The sequence below is a fragment of the Pezoporus flaviventris genome, unplaced genomic scaffold (assembly GCF_033815535.1).
Source record: "Pezoporus flaviventris isolate CSIRO_AGI_PZ_B2104156 unplaced genomic scaffold, CSIRO_AGI_Pfla_v1 ptg000083l, whole genome shotgun sequence".
NCBI lineage: Eukaryota > Metazoa > Chordata > Aves > Psittaciformes > Psittacidae > Pezoporus > Pezoporus flaviventris.
The window spans coordinates 4,757,056-4,777,432 of NW_026892631.1; the positions used below are offsets into that span (position 1 = coordinate 4,757,056).

Sequence of the window (20,377 nt, forward strand, 5' to 3'; positions counted from 1 at the left end):
ACAAAACTAGTCTGCAAAGGCTTTGAGAAGTGTGTGGACATGCTTCACCAAAAGGAGGGAACTGTGGGGAAAAAGCAGTGGCTATACTTGAAGCAATACGCAGCCTTTAAAGAGAAGCTGATGTGGAATTTTAATAATGCCAATACCACCTTGCATCTCTGTCCCTAAGAAAGACTGAACGCTTCTCTGGAGGAATTAATTTCAAGAGCTTCAGCTGTTTGGTAAAGCTTTTAATATTAAATGTCAGGCTTGCAAAAATAGAAGCCTTGAAGTGGAAACAAGCAACACAACCAGCTTCGCCACTCTGAAAAACCCAAACAGGAGAGAGACGGGCTTTTGACATAATGGGTTTTAAACAAATTTCTTGAATTCCTGTCCCCAAATAACATTTAATGAGCTTAAAACCTGGACAAGGCTCTTGATTTGGAGTGAAAGAGAAATCTTACCTAGGAGACCCAACATGATTAAATGGATTAGAGGATTCTGTGCCTCATTCCCCGTTTCACATTTAGATCATACCTGGAAATGTCTGTACATGGTCTGAAATTACCTAGAACTTCTGTAAGAGAAGACAGAAACTGGAGAACTCCAAACAATCTCTATGTGGGAGAAACACTACATACTGCTGACTGCCAGAAAATGGAATGGTTTAACAAGAGCCGTAACAAGTTTCCAAAACCCACAAAAACAGTATTCTAATTACAAAAAGCCCTTACGTGTTTTGAGTATGGTCATAGTATAAAGCCAGCAACAGTACTATGGAGAGGCTTATCTGAACACGCTCCCAAATGAAAAACACATCTACCTTGCTAAGTAGGTACATCCTCCTGTTAGCATCCATTTGTACATCAGTCTCTCACTTTATGCTGTTGACTGCATGACCAACTTCAGTGGGCTCTGTCTTCCACTGCAATACTTTCCGCCCTCGAGCCTGACCTGCTATTGGAACCAAACAGCAGGTGAGCACATAGAAACAACTGCCAATTGCACAAACCCACAGCACGGGGAGGGAGGGAGAAGAAAACCAACCTTGCCAGCATGGCAGTTGTGGGTGACTAGACATCTTTGACTACCACAGTGTGAACAGTCTGAGGTCAGTCTTCAAGGTTCTTGGTTGCTACAGTGACAGCATAGCTAGCCAGGGCTAGCTTTGGGCTAAGGGCACTCATTTGGCTGATGTGTGTTAGAAACTAGTATTTGGTAACGCCAGTAACAGTTTTATGGTTAGGGATGTTCAAGGAGATGTGGAAGACTGCTCCCTTCTGAGTTAAACCTGGCCAAAGTCTGACCCAGGGAAACAGTTTTCCTGTTGAATCCTGCTGCACTGAACTCCCTTTCTGCCTTAAGGACCTCTACTGTAGCATGCTGTAAGGTTCCTCAAGCTGCACAGCTAGCACACTAGAAACTAGGGCAGCCACTGGCTGACCCTGGTGGTTGGGACAGGGGGTTGCTTCCCAACTGTCATTTTTGCAAAGAACGGGGATTAACATGAAAGTAGGAATTACAGCATCAGTTATGCTACTGCCAGAAGGAAAGAAATACGGTGAAAGCACCGCAGGGACCTCTCCTGCAGTGCAGCGAGTGCTACGCAAAAGGGGTGTCTGTCCTGCAAAAGGTTTTAGGCCAGGCCTCCAAGTCTGTATATTACCAAGCATGAAAACAGGGACAACACAAATCTTAAATTAAAGGCTCTCTTAAATAAGCATCCATCTTCTGCTGCATACACAATGCTTTTTTTTTTCTTTGAATATATACATACGTATTTTAATCTAACATCTGCCTATTTATTTAAACTCTGTACTGTAGTAAAATATGCATCATTTTAATCAATAAGGATTTGCTGGCGACAATCAGATTGACATTCAAACGTGGTGGCTGAAAGCTTTTATGTGCCTCTGACATACTGATCATTCCCCATGCAGGGGAAGGGGTCTCTGTGCTACTTTTGTACAGTACGATGAGCTATTGTATGAAAACAAAATCCCTCTGCAGTTTCTCTTGTTGATACTGGTCTGGTCTACTTAAGCTACTTTTGGGGAGATGGAAAGGGGGGTGGGATAAATATATCTTTAAAAATGAAGCAGCTGTAACCACAAAAAGGAAACCAATACGAATACAAATCTACAGCATCTGATATTTACCAACACCCTAGCTTTGCTCGTTTGCTGCTGTCAAATCTGGGGAAGGGAGGGTGAGGCAGTGCCGAACGGTGCTGAAGACAACCAGCTTCTACCTTCCTCTGTACCCCACTCCCAGATCACTTTCAGACAGGGAATGGGGAGGGTTAGGATGATGAAGGCGAGAACTGGAACAAGTGAAGGGGACAGCCATGGGGACAGCAAGCTGCTGTGATGTCAAATCTGAATGCTAAAGCAGTTCATGAGTCCCAACTCACGTGGTCAGAGCTCTCCAGGGAGAGGCTCTTGGTCTTGTGAGGAGAAACAGGGCTGGGAGGGCTGCTGAGGTTGGAGCTGTTCGATGCAGTAGAGTGTCTCGGAGAGTCAGAGTCCTGCAGCCCAAAGACAGAAGAACACCAGTAAGTATCAGGACAGCAAGTCTGAGTGTGACTCAGGGTGTCTGAGCAACACGTGACTGCCCTGAACGTGTACTTTGCTTGCGTCCAAAAATACTGAGGGATTTTTTTTTTTTTGCTCAGAATTTCCTGGTCTGGGGAGACTTAAGAGCAAGTGGTCAGATCACTGCTTTCAGCAGGCACAACAGAGGGACACGGGACCTGTGGGATTCCTGCATCTGTATGTTGCCGAGGGCCTCTTGGTAAAAGAGCGTGCAAGCTTCAGGTTGCTTGTGAAGCTCCAGTAGCTCCTGCTTTTTCACAGATTATGATCTGAGATGCTACTGCACTGAAAAATCTTTGTGGCTTAATCACAGCTACCTCTTCAGCATCACTCCCAGGATATTAACTCAAAGCATCCTATCAGGTTACTCCAGTTAAATCTTCCAGAGTACACTAGAATGCAACTATGTCTGAGCTTGAGTTTCAATTGACAGTTGCCTTCTAGCTTCAACTGGAAGGATATGCTTGGTAGCATGAAAAGCCTGTGGGACCTGCTATTTTCTCACTCCTTGGTAAGAAAATGGGCCGGGGAAGTTTTGCTGCCCAACTTGAGACTGAGCCCTCCCAAGATATCCTTGGTTGAAGGACTGAGCTTAGCACTAGGCAGGACTGCAGTCCTATCATAATAATAGTCTTGTTCTGCACAGAATACAAGCTATTAAATCCAGTTTCTCCTCAAAAATAAACTACTATAATTAATTCTGAAGTTACTTTGTTAACTTCAGGCACTCTGAGTACAGAGCATCTCCTGTGATATGGCTGCTGAGACAGTAAAGGGCAGAAGGAGTATCATCACTTCAAGTTGTTACTCTACGGGGCCAGGATTTTTGGGAGCCTCACTACCCACATATCTCCAGGTGAGGAGCGCAAGGAACATCTTCTGCATGTTACGCACCAGGACCAGAGCTGACACAGTCTGGCCAAAGTCTTTTGTCAGGATAGCCTGAAATACAAGAAATCCCAGTCTTCACTGTCAATGAGTCCCAACCTTACAGCCAAAGCCATGACAGAATTTAACTTCACCTTTATCAACACACATGAATTTTCTCTTGTCACTCACCTCTCGCTCATAGTCCCTTGTTGGTGCATCGCTGCCTTGGTCCAGACCGCCAGAGGATAAGGAGCCATCTGAGGGTGATGCCATAGGCTGACGCTTTGCTCCATAGCTACCTCCCGAGAATTCCCTCCGCAGAGCACTGCCGTTTTGTGCAGACGATCCTAGAACATGCACAGGAATTAAACTGGGTTATGGACTCCCGCTTAACGTACCAGATACTTGTTAGCTGTTTGGTTAGTTCTGCTTCCCTCCAGCATGGCCCAAGATTCTCAGCTTGTGGCCTGAAGGCTATGTGGGTTTTTACATTGTCTGCTGCTTGCTGCAATTTTCCCTAGGGACTCTCTGGTCCTTCCCTTGGCATGTCAGCATTAGCAGAGTCACTACGTTCCTGACAAAGACAGCAGTTGTAGACATTGCTATGGTGGCAGCCTAGTTCCAGTGGCCTCTTTTCCTAGGAGTCAGTGGGTTGTACCAGCAGGTACAGACTACAGCAGACACACACGTCCTCTGCAAGCAGTTGGCAACGTGCAGCAGACACTGCTTGTGGCACAGGGAGGGGACAACCCCTAGAAAAGTCAGACACGAGTCTTGCCTCTATTTTCACATGTCCATTACATCGTCACTTTCCTGGTCTCTGCACAGGTCACTGTGCTGACTCTGGCTCACAAAGGCAGCATGGCAGTGCTAGGAAAGGCATTTCCAATGCAATGCAACTCTTCCATAGCAGCTGCCAGTTTTCTATTGCTTTCTCTTTGCACTAGCAGCAAGACAGGCCTCGAGAGTTCCATATGGTTCAGCACCCAAGTTAACCATGGAGCTTCTGAACAACTTGCCCTGACTTAAAAACACTCAAGCAGCAGCATTACCTCAGGATAAGAATGTCATTTTAATTCTAATGTTTTAAAAATTTGACAAATTCTCATAAGCATTGGCTGCTTATTCCTGTGCTCCTTTGAAAGCAAGACCAAAACACTGTGCTTTGCCCTCAACAGGAACATTTCTAAAAATCCTGGCTGGTGCCAGTATAGATAGAAGCAAAGGCAGGGAGCCCATTCCCTAAAAACCTTGTGCACAGAACCCAAAGTGACACAGCTCCATTTGCTTACGTGCTGCTAACCCGCTGCTCGCACTCATCGATCGTCCTGGTTCCGTGCGGGATTTGGTGATCGATGGGATGCTGACAGAGCCACTGAACACGGTCCGGCTTTCCTGAGGCCGAAGATTCTGCAATGCAGACACACACAGAGACATGTTTACTTACTGACTGCTGCTGCAACCTTGGATGTTATGAAGTAAGGCCCCAAAATCCATGACAGCCCCAACCTTACCAGAGCTGAATTATCTGGGCAGCAAGTCAGCAAAAGTGGCAAAAGAACGTTCTGCAGTTTAGTGCAGAGACTGAAGCACACGCAACGCGACAGTGAAGTGCTGAATTACATGGACATATGCAGACAACTGGAAGAGTATGTGCAATAATTCCCTTGAAAGGATGGTGTTGCCAGCCTCATTAATCTGCTGGAGATGCATTAAAGTTATCTCACATAATGCATTCTCTCTGAAGACAAGCTTCCAAGGATCTTATTAAACTGTCTATCTTTGATGCCATCATTTGTGCCATGCAACTTTACTCAATAACCATGTTAATCCCTAATGCCTATGAGTTATAAACACATGTGGATCAATCTGTATTTCAATTAATTCTGTAATTCAAAAGGTATTAACAGTATTACTCCAGACCTATACCAGTTGAGCCAAAGTGACAGTCAGCCTCCTGTTTCCAGCCTGCTCATCCAGGGTGACCAGAGCACATGCTGCTGGTTTTCTGCATATTTTTGACTATTGCTCCTGTTTTACATCCCAAGTGCTCCAGTGTGATTTTCTGAACTGGTATGTTACTGAAATGGTCTTTTACTGAGGGAGGAGATTAAACAAAATTTCTCTACTTGCATGTGATAGTTCCTTGAACAAAAGTTGTCTCTAAAAAGTTCTGGGAGATTTTGTTTCTGCTTCTGTTAAGTTACAGCTGACCTTAGGAGAAAAGGCTTCTCAGCTTATTCAGCCCACCTTTCTGTATATGAGCTGGCTCCTTAGCCCAGAGGGACTTTCTAATGCCCATGCTTATCATTTAATCTCTGGCTAAATATGAGACTTCATCCTGCCCCTAACATGCATTTGTGCCATTAAGTCATCAGCAGTAACTAGAATTAGGTTTAGGGAACCTTTACAGATGCAGAATGTGAAAAGAACTGCAGGCAGCTCTGAGCATTACTTTATTTCCACTTTATACTCCTTCCCAACTGTTAATTTCTTCCTACTTCTACGTAATTAGTTCCCCATGCTCACTCTGAGATAAAATAACCACACATAAAACAACCATTGGAATTACAGTGGCTTTTTAAGCTAGGATGTTATGGGAATTTCAGATCACAAGAAAGATCCCACCCCTTCACAGGGTATTCTCAGAATCCCATAGCTACTACCCATTTCTCTATTTTAAAATGGATAATCAGAGAATGAACAGGCTTTGTACAGTTCAGACTTCATCAGCTAACTGGTACCAACCTGCTGTCAAACCCAGTCCTACACTGATCCTTAGAGTCACTGCTATAACAGACCCCTTTGCACTCACAGTCAACCCTTTGCTTCTCATTCTCCCATTGGGCTAGAAGGGCTGATTTTTAGCATGCAACAAACAAGAAAGAATCAAAATCTCTCCTGCTCCCAGATCTCTCTCTCAAACACCAACAAAAGAGAATCAGAGACCTACCAGTGAACAGTGCTGTTTGATTCTCCCCTCATCCATCGCTGCCCTATTCTCAATGAGGATTTATAAAGGTTTAATGTCTCTTAAGTCATTTGTGGCATTATATTCCTGTCTCTTGCTTACTTTCTCCCCCTTGACAGTGTATTCTAATGATGACTATTTTTCATGTCCTCAGTTTGCAAAGTCCATGTAATTCCTCATAGGAAGTTTCTCCATGAAGCAAATCTTTCATTGTTCTTTGGTCTAGAAATGAAATAAGCACATGCCAGCGAGCCTGGCATTTTGGTCCAAACCCCCTAGAAGTGGTACGCACATGATGCAGGAAGGGGATTCAAATCAAAATAAAGGGTGGTTATTAGCAGTAGTTATAAAGCAGCAAAACGCAGCAAGTTAAAAAGAAAGGGGAAAAAAAAGGAGACCTGAGCTTGCTTTACTTAGAGAGAGAGACAAAAACCCCTCATGTAGAGCAACAATTCAAATCCTAGCAGGGAAATTCAACCCCACTGCTGAACCAAATGGAGAAAGGTAAATGAAGAGGGGAAAAAAGACAACCAGCCGCAGAGAAGCTGCTTGCTGAGCAAAGTTAGTCACTGTGACATAGGGTGGAAGACCCAGCTCAAGTTCAGTGCATCCCATTCCCAGTCCGAGAATGGAGCTGCTGTGGGTTGTGTACGTGCAATCACGGCTCACAGCTCTGCAGCTCCAGCACCCCCACTCACTGCTCCCATGCTGCCTCCTCAGGCAGTGAGGCCAGAACGCACGTACAGGGTCTAACTGAACAGTTACACCACCTACAGGAAATCGCTGGTCTCTGTTTCTCTGTCCATCGCAATGCTGCTGCTTGTTTGGGGGTTTTTGTTTTGAAGTAGTGTTCTATTCATTGATATGGCAGGGGGTTGGAACTAGATGATCTTAAGGTCCTTTCCAACCCTAACTATTCTATGGTTCTATGATAAACCTGAGCTTTTAATTCTTCCATGATACAATACACCGATCTAAAAGCCCACTCTTCCAACTCGCCTATGAATTCAATACTGTTGTGATTCCAATACTGCACCTGAACGTGGGACCATGGTCCCCTCAAGAGGGAGCGCTACCCTTCTTACACCAACATCTACAAACACAAAAGGGAGGATGGACAGACACAAACCCAAAACTCTCAGCCTTGCTTTCCATACAGCTTACAGCATTCCTACCCTACAGCCACAAAGGAGACAAGATCTTTCCTTCATACAAGACTAAACCTCTGTTGCTCTAAGGAACTAACAGGCACAAGATGTCTACACACTTCACTGTTTTTCCTCTATTTGGTGCTAGTAGGCTGCAACATTAGGATGAAGGATGCTCCTGAGGCAAACATTAAGATCTACTGTCTGATACACCAGGGGTCACTCCTGACTGATCCCAGGGAGACTACTCGCATGAGCAAGGGAAGGCAGAGGGATGGGTCACAGTCCACTGACAGATCACTGCCTATCAAGCACAGAAAATGTAGAGTGCAGTTGGATTAAGGAAAGCCCTGTTAAAACCAGAACTGAACTACCGCTTGAGGGAGCCTTTATAATGACTCACTAAGAGAGAAACTTTCAGCTTAAAATTAATGTTTGTTGCATTTCAGCAATTTCTCATGCCTCTTGTGCATTTGCACCTCTTCTCCTACCAGAACAGCCAGGATGGATGCAGACCCCTCATCACAAAATGCTGCCACTTCCCTTTTGAATATTAATGGTTGTGATGACGGGGACTTTGTGACGGTGAGACATGGCCATGCATGTGACCAGTCAAAGCTGTGCAGATTTGTAGCCACATGGAAGAGGTTGATTTTCCTCCTGCATTTTTATATTCTCTGCAGTGTTGTAGGCAGATACGTATCCAAAACCCTCGCTGGTGATAGGGATCTAGAACAGCAACTAAAAGGCACTCAAAGCAGCCTGGCAGTGAAGATTTGTCATGCATGTCTGAAGGGTGTCCAAAGGCCACAGAAACCAACAGCTGTGTTTCCATTACAGCAACAGACATGGCTCAGATCCGTACAAACCCTGAGCAACCAGCCACCATCATGTCCATCTACCTCACAGATTAGTCCTGATTTATGTGCCCCAAGCAGCAGTGCAGGCCATGGCACGGTACACAATGCACAGCATGTACTTATGTGCCTGTTTTAGCATGGCTTGTACCTCTGCAGGACCTAGCAACCCCCATGGAGTCAGACCATGATGCACAATTACAAGAGAAAAACACAGGACCACTTCTGTCCCCCCAGTTTACATTCCAACTAGAAGGATACTCAAAGAACAGCATCCTACCTCAGCCTCTGCTTAAAGCTACCACAATTGAAAGGATTTACATCAGCAAGTTGCCATCATATTTCACTTCTGATCTTTCTTGTACATGTTCTAGTTTCACTTACTTTAACCTAGGAACTGTCTGAGGCATAACCTGTGCCTGCCTCTCCCAGTCCCAATGTGCAGCGCTGTGTAAGAGTTCTTGCATTCCACATGATTTCCTCATAAACAAGCAGTTTGAAAGTTATGTCCAACACAGACAGATCCAAAACCTTTTCCTAATACAATCTGATCCACAGCATCCTGCTACTGACTGCTGGAGGATGCACACTGTGGAACACAGGACCATTCCAAATTCCCACGTCCTTTCTGGTGATTGAAAACGCTGTTCTCATAGCAAAAGGTTCAGCCCAGTTATTATACATTTCCTTTCTCTAAAGCCGTAAGTATCTCTGGTTCCTGGTGGGTCAGAGCCGTGGAAAGACCAGAGCCAATAGCAGAAAATGAGTCATCTGGGTCAGAAGAACGTTAAGGGGTGAGGATAACCAACCGCCTACAAGGGTTTTTCTCCCATGTTAATAGCCAGGCAAAGGAAAACCACACAGTGTTAGTAAAGTGAACACCTGACTCAGCTGTTCGTACCCTCCGAGTCATAAAGTCTGGAGTACCGAGGACAGAGCGTGGAGGCGGGGAAAATGCAGGGTTTATGGAATCGTAAGAGAGGAATTTTTCAGCTGAATTAACAGTCATGTGGTAGATGTGCTCAAAGTTGCTCGGAGAGGAGATCAGGCGGGAGTGATGATGAGGGAATTGATAAGGGGAACGCTGCTATCAAAGACAACAGAGAGAGAAAGCAATGAAGGATGGTTGTACAGGTTAACATCAGCAACAGCAGTCCACAAGAGCAGTCAAACACTGAAGGACAGCCAGACAGCAGCCCTGCTCGCCCGTCAGCACACAGGTTCTTACATTGTCACCCCCAGTCCTCTGAGCACCTTCCTTACATGGTGTCACAGGGGCCTGCTGCCCTTGCTGTGGCTAAAACATTAAAAACAAATAAAACTTTTAACTCATTGGGAATCGATTCTAATATTTATTATTATTTGATATTTCAAAGAGCACCGCAGTTGTAAAAGGTGCTTTACAGACAGTTGAGAAGCATTAGTTCCCTGCCTTGAGGAGCTTACAATCTAAAATAGACATAACACAAAGGAAGGTGAACACAGGTGAGATGGTGTGGGGAGAAGAAAAGATGAGAATACACAACAGTTAAAGAGTGTAAGAGATTTCCTTCTGTTATTCATGCATTAAAAATAAGTATCACCCGTACAACAAACACAGAGTATTTCTAAGGGGAGGGAACAGTCTTTCAACAGGATAGGGACACAGGTTGTGTGGGAATGTGCAGTGGTTAGTGTCAGACAACTGGAACAATTCACTTGGCTGCAGATAGACAACACAAGGCCTATGTCCTTCTGCAGGCTCACTTAATCCTCACAGTGCTTTAGTGACAAAGGGGCTTTGCACTCCTGCCTCTGTGCTGCAAAAGAATAGGCCCTTAGCAGATAAGGTGCAGAAGCACTGGGAAATTCACGTGGTTTTGAGAGGTCAACTGAGCAATGTGCTCCCAATGTGTGACGTAAAGAAAGAGAGGGGAGAAATAATCCTGCAAATTAAACAGAAACAACTTCTACTTCATCTCTGCAGGATGGGCTGACATAAGTGCTCTTGTAATTTAAAGTCATCTAAATCCAGATTCAATGGAAGAGCATTTCAAGGCTCGGTCTCCCTCTCTGTGCTACCTGTACACACTCAGCAGGTCGGCCTGCTAGGGGGTGCTTTGCTCAATGGCCACCAGCAAAGCAGAACACCTTTTCTCATTTATAACTTTTAATTTCCCCTTGTCCAACTGATTTCATCACCTTCAAACAAACAGCTCTGAGTAACATTAGAAATGTTAGGACTTAAAAAAATAATATATGGTAAAAATAGTACTTACTCCTCTGCTAAACCTAAGGCACTACTTTTTGTATGTGGAACGTATTAAAGTCTGGAAGAACATTAAGTCACATCCCAATACATATTATCAAACATTATTATTACTGTTTTCATAATTTCAGCTGGTAAAATCCAACTTTTTTTGTTGTTTTTTTTTTAAACACAGTTATTATGAGGCTTTGCATGTTAACCGAAACACCAATTACCACATTATGGCATATAAGATATAATATACATTAAATAGTTATTAGTAAGTTTAGCAGCATCTAAATACCGGTATAAGAAGCCACCATTCCAGGAATGGTCCAGGGAAGCAGCCTTTGCTGAGTTATCTGCTCACAACAGAGAACTGGCAGCAAAGCCAGCCAAGTTCATAAAAGCCAATAAGGGAAAATGGGAGTGTCTAAAATCACAAGCTAAAAGCAGAGGGTGGGCCAGCTGCAGACCATGGAAATACTTAGCCAGCATTCATGAATGTGAGAAAGCCACAACATGGCAACATTTTACAAATGATCCTCCGTGGCACTTTCTCCATGGACTCCACCATTAGATGCATGCATGAGGTTCCCACTTTCTTTAAAGAATACCAAATACAAGGTAAGTATTCATTTACTCTAAAAGTTTCTCATTTGAAACAAGCAAAGCTTCACATATTGCCTAGAATGGAAGTAAAATGGCTCATGTATAATGAGGTCAAACTGAAGCATGTTCAAATAGAATGGCAGTCAAGACTAGCTTTTGTATATAAAATACTTAGGCATGCAGAATATGAAAGCAAAATCAATCCTGTACATCTGATGTACACAGAGAGGTGGTCTGTGCTGCAGTAAGTGCAGTTCCAGATTTCAGATCTTCACTACAAAGGAGCGTCCACGATAAAGTGGCTTCAAGGGACAAGAGGGCAGAAGGGAGGCCAGACTGTACGGCCAGTTAATTGGTGACAGGCTGCTAGGGAAGAAAAACATGTAAATAAATAAGTTTGGGGATACACTAACAGGAACGATTCCAAATTGTACAAAACAAGACAATGACCCAGATCTAGTATCCACATCAATAAAATACAAATACGTACTGATTATGGCTCTGGTAATAGCAAGAACTTCTGGTGTCTGTTGTGTTGTAGCCCATGAACTTGCTTGTTCAAAGCCAGACCCCTGAGTAACTGCTCGCCATGAAGAAAAGAAGGATGCAAACTTAAAATTGCCCGATAGCCTCTAATCTTTTCTTTCTTAAATCTGATCTCACACTGAGCCTTTGGCATGCTCCTTTCTGCCCAAACATAGGGCTATGCTGGTCAAAGGTGTCTGTTCATGGGGAGAATAACGTGGGACTGGGTAATAGACTGCAATTTGCCTTAAACATTATCTCACTGTTCCTGTTCCATGGAACCTTGGAAACAACACAAAGAAAGTCATTTCCCTCTAGTGTGGCTGCATCAGCAAGGGCAATCATGCAGATACGTATGTTGCACATATGTAGGCAATTGATCCAACATATCAAATAGCCCGAAGGAGTTTAAAAGCATTCCTTTTATCCAGTTTTCATTCTGTACATTTACAATACAATTTAAACCCTCAAAATTTATCTTTCAAAAGCCATCATTAAGAATAGTAGCGGGCAGGGAGCAAAGAAGCTCCCCTTGGCTCTGCATGCATCATCAGGCAGCACAAGTGTACGTCCCCTCCTGCCCGCTGTCATACCGCAGCCCAGCCATGCAAGAGCCATCACTACCAGTTCTAGCTCTGTGCTTTGTTCATTTTTTGGCATTTCCTCTGAAAAAGGCAGCAGAGGCAGGTTAGCATGACTGCAGAGATGAGTTCTGATTGGACTGACATTGCATATATAAAGTGAGTATGCATATATTCATAAATAAATAGATATATATAAATTGTCATTTGCTTTATGAACTTCATCCCTGGATGCTAGATAAATGCAATACTGAGCTGGCTGTTTATAGTTTGTGACAATCTCATCCAACTCAGAGATTAAAATATCTATGTTCTACTAAAACCTGTTTATTACTAAGGACTCTTCTGCCTACATAGCACTATACTGACTTCAGTGAAAGCTCACGTTGGATGAGCAGATTTGTATCAGCAGATCCAGCCAAATTTGAAATTGCTCAAGTCAGAAGAAACTGCACATGAAAAGGCCCACTCCATTCTTTCATATACTTTCTACATTCCAGTATCTCATAAAAAAAAGAAGCTGCCTCGTCTAAAACAACAGGATGAAGAGAAAGTTTGAGGAAACTATTAGCTTTGCCCTACTTGTTCCCTCTAGTGGCAGCCCTCTTTAGATGCAAAAATGTATTTTCCATAAACAGAAACTGGCACTGGCAAAGCAAAATGCTGCAGTCTCTCTCATAGTTCCCAGGAAACCCTTATTCTTCTCAAACACACTCATTTATTTACAAAGAACATATTCCAGGTGCAAAATCATTATATATGCCAAGAAGCGCACACACACAAAAAACCTCTATTCATCATTTTGGAACAAGGTATGAATCAAGTGGAATAATTCTACGTCCTTGTAACGAGACTGCCATCCAGATAAACTGTACACAGGGCTGTTCTTCACCTGATTCTCCAGGAAACACCCTGTCTTTTCATTCTAAATTTATCTTTCAAATAAAACATTAGACTCAATGCATAACACCACACACACACAACTCCTCCTCTCCTGTTTTTGTGCCTGAGAAACAAAGTAGGTAGTTTGGAACAGACTAAATGAAAACTTAGCCAAGTACCTTACAGGAAGCTTACAGGAAAAGAAAAAGCTGCCTGGACCAAAGCAACTTATTTCCTAATCCCAAGTTACACTTTCACATTCCCAATTTCGAGACCTGTGATTGACGCAATTCTGTACCCATTAAGTTAGGAATACAAATACAATATGATATGGCAAGGAGCTGCTGGAAAAATACACGTCAATTTTGCTTTATCTGCAAAAGACAGCGGTATCTCCCAGCAGTAAGACAGATACCTACTTGCAAAAAGAGTTTTTGATAGTAACTTTAAAAAGAAGCTGCAGGAGTGGAACCAATGCAGAAATCAGTTCTACACTGTACACCTTTTCTAATACCTTCTCATCACTTTTAAGTGTGGAAAGTGACTCATGAATTCCTGTCAAAACATATTGATTGGTAAGAAGCAAGGTACCAGTCCTAACTTCAAATATGACCTTTGAACTAGTACAAGGCTTCCATTATTAGAATTCAAAGGTAAAAGCCTTTTACAGATGACACAGCTGATGAAATATTAATCCTTGTAAGTCTAGAAAATCCCCTCCAATAGATAAAATCATTCCTCATTCTATACTTGCCAGATCTGGGGCTCGATTAAGAGTTCTTGCAGCTTTTGATTCCCATGAACTTAAAACTACTGATGGTGTTAAATGGGATGTTTTTTGCCCTACCTTTAGCAGCAGCAGATTATTTTATCTGCTTTAGAAAAGCCAGAAATGTTTTAAAGAACCCACCAGAAATGGAAAATAATAATAATAATGGTTTTGATCTGCATCCTGCCCTGAAGCATTCTCACATCCAGGTAAGATTAAACACTGCCTGCCAACTTCCCTTGGATTTGGCCTGTGTTTTCTAGAAGCAGCTCCTTCCTTATTTATTAATTTATAAATACACACACACACACACACACTCTGCTGCTTTTTGCTCAATTGCACCAGCATATTTGTTATTTGGAGTTTTCTCAGAGCGTCTCTACTATAAGATTTAAAGTAAATCTTATCCTTTCCTTGCATATTCTCATCTAAAGAAAACACGGTGCCAGAAGGGCTCATGCACAACATGCAGACTTTATGGTAAAGTATAATATAAAAATAATATCTGCTGCAAAAGCAAGGTAAAATGAGTATCTGAACACCAAATGTGTTATGCTCCTCGAGGCCCCAAACTAGTGTAACTGTGCAGCATGCTTTATTTTCCAGTCTTACTGCAGTTTCCCTTGGGATTTTAAGTATCTGCAAATCCCACTTTCAGCATCTACTTGCTGCTTTCTGCAGAGACTCCAGGTTAACAATGATTATCATTTTAGACAGCACTTCTGTACTAATGCCCTTATCTTACTGTGGTGATCGGATCATCTGTTTGGTATTGTATCATATGACCTTTCTCACAGTGCTAATTAGCATCTTCTGAATCCCATCTGTGTCATCATGGACAATACAGAAATCACAAACAAGATGCTCAAGGTATCTTGAGGCAAGCAGTATGATACTCTCCTATGAAAAATATTAATTGGTCTTTATCTCAACAAAAATTTCAGCAACTTCAAGATGAGTATTTCCTAAATGAGGTTTTGTGGAAACGAACACGTCTGTGTGCTATCACGCTTTCTTTTCCGTTTCTCAACTTGTTTCATTGAGGCTAGTTAATTTGGAGGAAAAAAAAGGCATCTTGGGCATAGAAAGAAATTTGGGCATTTGCTACAGTTCCACTGTCTGAGGAAAAGATGCTGTAAAGAGAGAAGCCAAGTTAGAGTTAAAGATGGGAAGAGAGGAAAAGAACTGAACTACAGTTCGCAGAGAATGGAATTTTCTCTTTCCATTCCCACAGAGAACACAGGCCCAAACCCTCTTAATTTTGTCCCTTCATATGGATCATAAAAATTATCAACACTGCGAGGCCAGCCTGCCTTGAAACCCAAGAGTCATCAGGCACTCCACAAAGCTTAAGTGTCACCCTCACATACAGCAGAGCATGTTCAGCTTCATTTCCCTAGTGACTGCTCCTGATATGAAACACATCAAAACTCTGAATATGTATTTTAAGTGGTACTTGTCTTTCTGTCACTAATTTGCAGCCCCTGTCGCAGTCACTCTCACATGTACTTTTGTACTTACCATTGGAAGGTCTTTGAGGATCTGGATACCGTCTCCTGGACCCATATGTGCTATGTGGTTAAAATTAGTTGGGTTAGAAATTAATTTATTTCTCATTTCTGGATCGCGTAGCATCTCCCTGGAAGAGAAAATACTTCGTTTAGATATTCGGTTCGAGGTGCGGATGGACACTTACAAAACATGTACAGCTTTGATTATCAGATACTTTTAAATGGAAATTAACTCTTTAGCCATGTTAACAGCGATAAACCCTTGCTATCAGCACTGGCATGGACAAGCTGTCAACTTGAAGAGAGGGCACAGGGCCAGAAGAATGCTGTTTGCAGGCTAACAGCCCATGCCCAGTAGTTACTGACATTCAAAGAATATACAACCGCTATGAGCTGATACAAAGCTCCGTAAGATGAGTAAAAGCAGAACTCGTTTGTGATGTATTACAAAGTGGAGATGAAAATGAAGTACAAAATATGAAAATAGAATTAAAATAATACTGCAGTACCTTTCTCAGTCTGTGGTCAGAATTAAAAGCTCTTCAAAATGGCAAGGATGCATTTCAGAACTCAGAATACATAACATTTTAAAAGACCAAACCACGATCAGCTCAGAAAAGGCAAAGACAAGAACTGGAATTTCATCTCCACTGTACACAGCTGTTACTCTTCTTAGAGCCAAACAGAAAGGAAAGCTGGGAGCCAACCACCGGTGGAAGACGTTGAAAGTTAGAAAACTGAAATACTCAGTTCTTGGAGTGTAGCTTAGCACAGTAGGTGGTCATCTTTAATGAGTGACAGTAAATGGTCAGTAACATCTTCCATGAACACTGTGAGCAGTGCAGACCTATTTTTATTGCCAGTTAGGAAAGTATTTGTGACCTGTTTAAGACTTCTATTAGAAACACAGCCTGAAGTCCTATGTCCTCTGAAGAGGTGAGTTTTCTGAGATTTACAGAATGTTTATGTAGTTAAATCTATAAATCAAAAAAGCAGATGCCTTGGAATACTGCTGAGAGTAGAATTGCCTTCAGAAAGAAAAGCAGAACCAGAGTCTGAAAGTAATTAATGCATATGCATAGTTAGCAATGTCACCTCCTTTTGCACAGTGTTTATTACAGATCTTTATATACACAGTATTATGTGCACACCTACGTACCTATACACAGTATGTGGAGACATGCATTCCAAATCACAGCTGTTTCACATAATTAATTTGAGCTAATGAATATTTATGTATCCAGTGCATATCCACATCCAAATTGGTATTAACACAAATTAAACATTGAGGATTAACACGGTAGTGAAGAGACAGAAACATTTGAAGCAACAAATGAAGTACCACATTGGCATCAGTCACCGTTCTTCAGGGCCTACAGGCATGTACAGAACACAGGTACATGTTGAATACCGACCTCCTCTGCTGCATCCTCTCCTCCTCTGGTACTCTGAATGAATAGCGGCGCTTGTTGTTGATGTTTCGGACCATTTGCTTCCTGCTGTTATCTGATGTCTCAGGAACTACCAGTTCATCACCCTCTGAAATAATATATACATGATGATCATAGAACGGTTTGGGTTGGAAGGACTTTAAATATCATCTAGTTCCAACACACTGCCATGGGCAGTGACACCTTCCACTACAGCAGGTTGTTCAAAGCCCTGTCCAACCTGGCTTGATCCAAACACAATGCAGTGGGACAATTCAAATTCATGGAATTTGAATTCAAAGACATTTTCTCCTTCTGCTCTTACTAGTGTTGGACATCACCTATTTCCCATGAAACCTGAACAAATGATCCTTGGTTTATGGGTTTTCTTGGTCATTACCTACCCTGTTTTACAGCAACAGACTTAACCCTTCCTCCCACACAAGCTGCCACAACTGTGTTCTCAAACTACCACTGACTAATTTTTTCAAACACAACAATTAGGTGGGCAGGAAAGGATCTCAGTCCTCTATCTCGAACTTTTTTCGTCAGTTCTCACTGAAAATCACTAGAACAGCCTCTTGTTCTGCCAGTCTGGAACTGAAGATTCTTTTTCATTCATTCTCTCCTCCAAAGAGACTAAACCTTCTGAAATGTTTGAACAATTATGTGTTTTGGTGCAACTGTGGGAAAAAGGAAGATTTCTTCCACATGTGTGTGTCCGGCCAAGGTGTCTTTATTATAATAAGACATGAAGTGTATAGCAGTGATGATCATACAACAGGAGTGCTGCACTGAATGAATGCTGCAACTGCTCTGCCTTGTTTGTTTATACATATATATATATATATATATGGAGACTAAAGTTACGCTTAATAAGCTTGAACATCCTAACATGTACTGCTCACTGCCAAGACAGTTTTTGCATGGAGCTGAAAGCTTTTCTTTTGTTAAGATCAAGTGGAGATTTCATGAAGTGTGGGCTCTACTGGGTAAGTACCTTCAGGAACAAAACGTCACACTTACAGAGATACACCTGGAGGATACTTTTACTGTTTGGCAGCCTCTTCTGAAAGATGGTGAGAAGCGTACAGGAGCAAAGCACTAGCCTTACTTCTGATCCTAGGCTTTCCATTTTTCCCCTCTTCTGCTCTGCTTTTAATGCCCAGTCTTTATTAGACTTGAAAATTCTTTAGATGTACTTTGCCCATATTGCTCTTCTCTCCCACAGTCATTCCTTTTGTACTAATCTGCTAGCAATTTAAATAAACACTGAAACACTGCCAACAGCACTATGTGTTTCTGGAGCTTTGTTTCCACTGTTTTCAGAATAGTTGCTAAAAAGAATTATAGCTTTTGACTGTTAAAGCACATCCCCTCTCTATCTAACAGATTAAACAGAAAATGAAGGAAATTACTCAGTATGGTTATAAAATGAGCTGTAAAAAGGAAAAAGGTCAAGAGGACACATAAGAAAAACAGAGTTCTGAAGCTAAAACTCTGGCACATAATCATATGTGGCCCTAATAATAAGTTATGAATACATAATATTATATCACTTTCCGATCCTTGGGCAAGGTTTGTTTAGTATAATACCAATTTTAATCTAGTACTGCCAAGATCGCTATTAAAGTCTTCAATTGTGCAGGCATTTTCAGATAGTATTCTGGTAGGTGATCACAGATCTGAAGGGAGCATTTAGTCATTCTGTTTTCTATTTCCAGTCTTCACTGAATATTCAAAAGGGAAACAAGAGTTTGGAGTAGCTGCCTAGCAGACATCACTGTGGAATCTGTAAGCTTTGGCTCTCTCCAAACATAACATATGTTTGAGAGATCACTTTCTATAATATGCAGACCCAGGCCAAAGGAAAATGCTCTTTCTAAGCAGAAATTCACATGATAAAAATTGGCTTGTCTTTACTTACCTGCCATTTTGTTTTTGAAATAAATTAATCTAACTGTCTCCAGGCCTAAAAGGTTTAGTGATCCTTCTGTATTCAAGGGTCGTACCTGAAACAAGGAAAAAACAGCCCTTGTAATAGTAATAACTCACATATATATAGTGCATCTTATTCTGAAAGCTCCAAGGTACCATTATAAACCCTGTTAAAGGAGCACTGTTACAAAGCCAGCAAGAGGGCAGGAGAGTGTAACTGGCCAGAGCAAAGCCTGCTCCACTGAACTGCAGGCTGAAGGGAACAGGGTCTCCTATCTCCAGTGACATGTGCCTACTCTCTAGATTAGCAATTTTGAGTCACTAAAGCCATGCAACAGAGTTAAAAACAGTTTTAGATTTTAAACTTCTGTTTGGAGATCAAGTACAGAAGGAGCTGCCTAATATCCTACTTAAAGACATGGGCTTAACACCATTCCTCTCTAAATTCTGTCTACTTCTTATAGTAATTCAATTTTGTCTACTAGATGCACAAAGCAATAAGCTGCACTTTTATTTTGTGTTAGCAGCATATCAGTTTCTTTGCAACTTGAGAGAGGTAAATACAGATTGCTAAAGCCTATTGGTATTTGTGATTTCTAACTTAAAATTGAAAGAAGCACTCCACTGAATCTGCAAATTGTGTTAGAAACAAACTCATCATAATAAATGGCCGGTTTTCAGTCTCCTAGATGTAGCAATTCCTGTTTGTAGAAAGTAGCTTCATTTATTAAATGGGCAGTCTTGAGACAAATATTAATCAATATACTAAATCATACTATGATCTGTGGGGGAAAGAAAAACCACTCTAACTGCTTAACTCAACATCTGAAGAGCAGAAGGAGTAGAGGAAATCTGTAAAAGGCCATATTCTTCTCTCCTGAAGATGGTAAATAGCTGAGCACCTCGATCTTGGCATTATTTATCCTTACAGCATTGTTGTAATATCCTGGTCTGCATCTGACATGTGGGAAATTGATATGCAGAGAGACTGAATGACTTACACAAGATCACAAGGGCAATTTCTTGTGGTTCTGTGTCACTGGAATGCCAGTCAAGGAATTAAGTTGACAAAAATATAAAGTTCAAGTCAGTCTAAACTATGGGGAAAACAACATCTTTCTTTTGGCTTTCCAAACACAGCTGAGCAAACACCTCCCAAACACCAAGAAGTGTCAGCTTTCAAAAACTTCTGTCTTTTGATAAGCATCCAAACCTGACATCATCCTGGTTAATATTTGTTCTGGTTGAAGCAAAGTGTTCTAACTTTGTCCACAATGTTCTCAAGAACCAGAATGCAGCTTTCTGAAGGCAGGTTTAATTATGATAACTTCTGCCATCTTCTGGCAATAACATATATTCAATCAGGCCCAATGGAGTCATACGCAATTAATACCAGAAACCTGATCCCTACAGTAAGTCTTTACATGCTTTACATGCTCCAGATTGATCATCCACCTAAAAAAGCAAAACCACATGCAAC

The 20,377-nt window shown here is 41.9% G+C and overlaps 1 protein-coding gene across 9 annotated transcripts in view; it reads right to left on the reverse strand.

Annotated features, from left to right (window-relative positions):
* Positions 1-1,677: 1,677 nt before the first annotated feature.
* Positions 1,678-20,377, reverse strand: part of CDC42BPA (CDC42 binding protein kinase alpha) — a 176,021-nt gene continuing 157,321 nt past the window's right edge. For 3 of the 9 annotated variants that reach the window (XM_061475223.1, XM_061475219.1, XM_061475217.1), the window contains 8 exons: positions 18,887-18,971; positions 16,945-17,068; positions 15,540-15,657; positions 9,651-9,719; positions 9,324-9,509; positions 4,739-4,856; positions 3,636-3,793; positions 1,678-2,509 (listed from right to left, as the gene is read on the reverse strand). In XM_061475223.1, the coding sequence (XP_061331207.1) occupies positions 2,378-2,509; positions 3,636-3,793; positions 4,739-4,856; positions 9,324-9,509; positions 9,651-9,719; positions 15,540-15,657; positions 16,945-17,068; positions 18,887-18,971 (990 nt within the window). In that variant the 3' untranslated portion in view covers positions 1,678-2,377. Of the gene's footprint in view, positions 2,510-3,635; positions 3,794-4,738; positions 4,857-9,323; positions 9,510-9,650; positions 9,720-9,745; positions 11,628-15,539; positions 15,658-16,944; positions 17,069-18,886; positions 18,972-20,377 lie in introns of those variants that run through there. The other 6 variants (XM_061475226.1, XM_061475225.1, XM_061475222.1 and 3 more) reach the window with 4 other exon arrangements.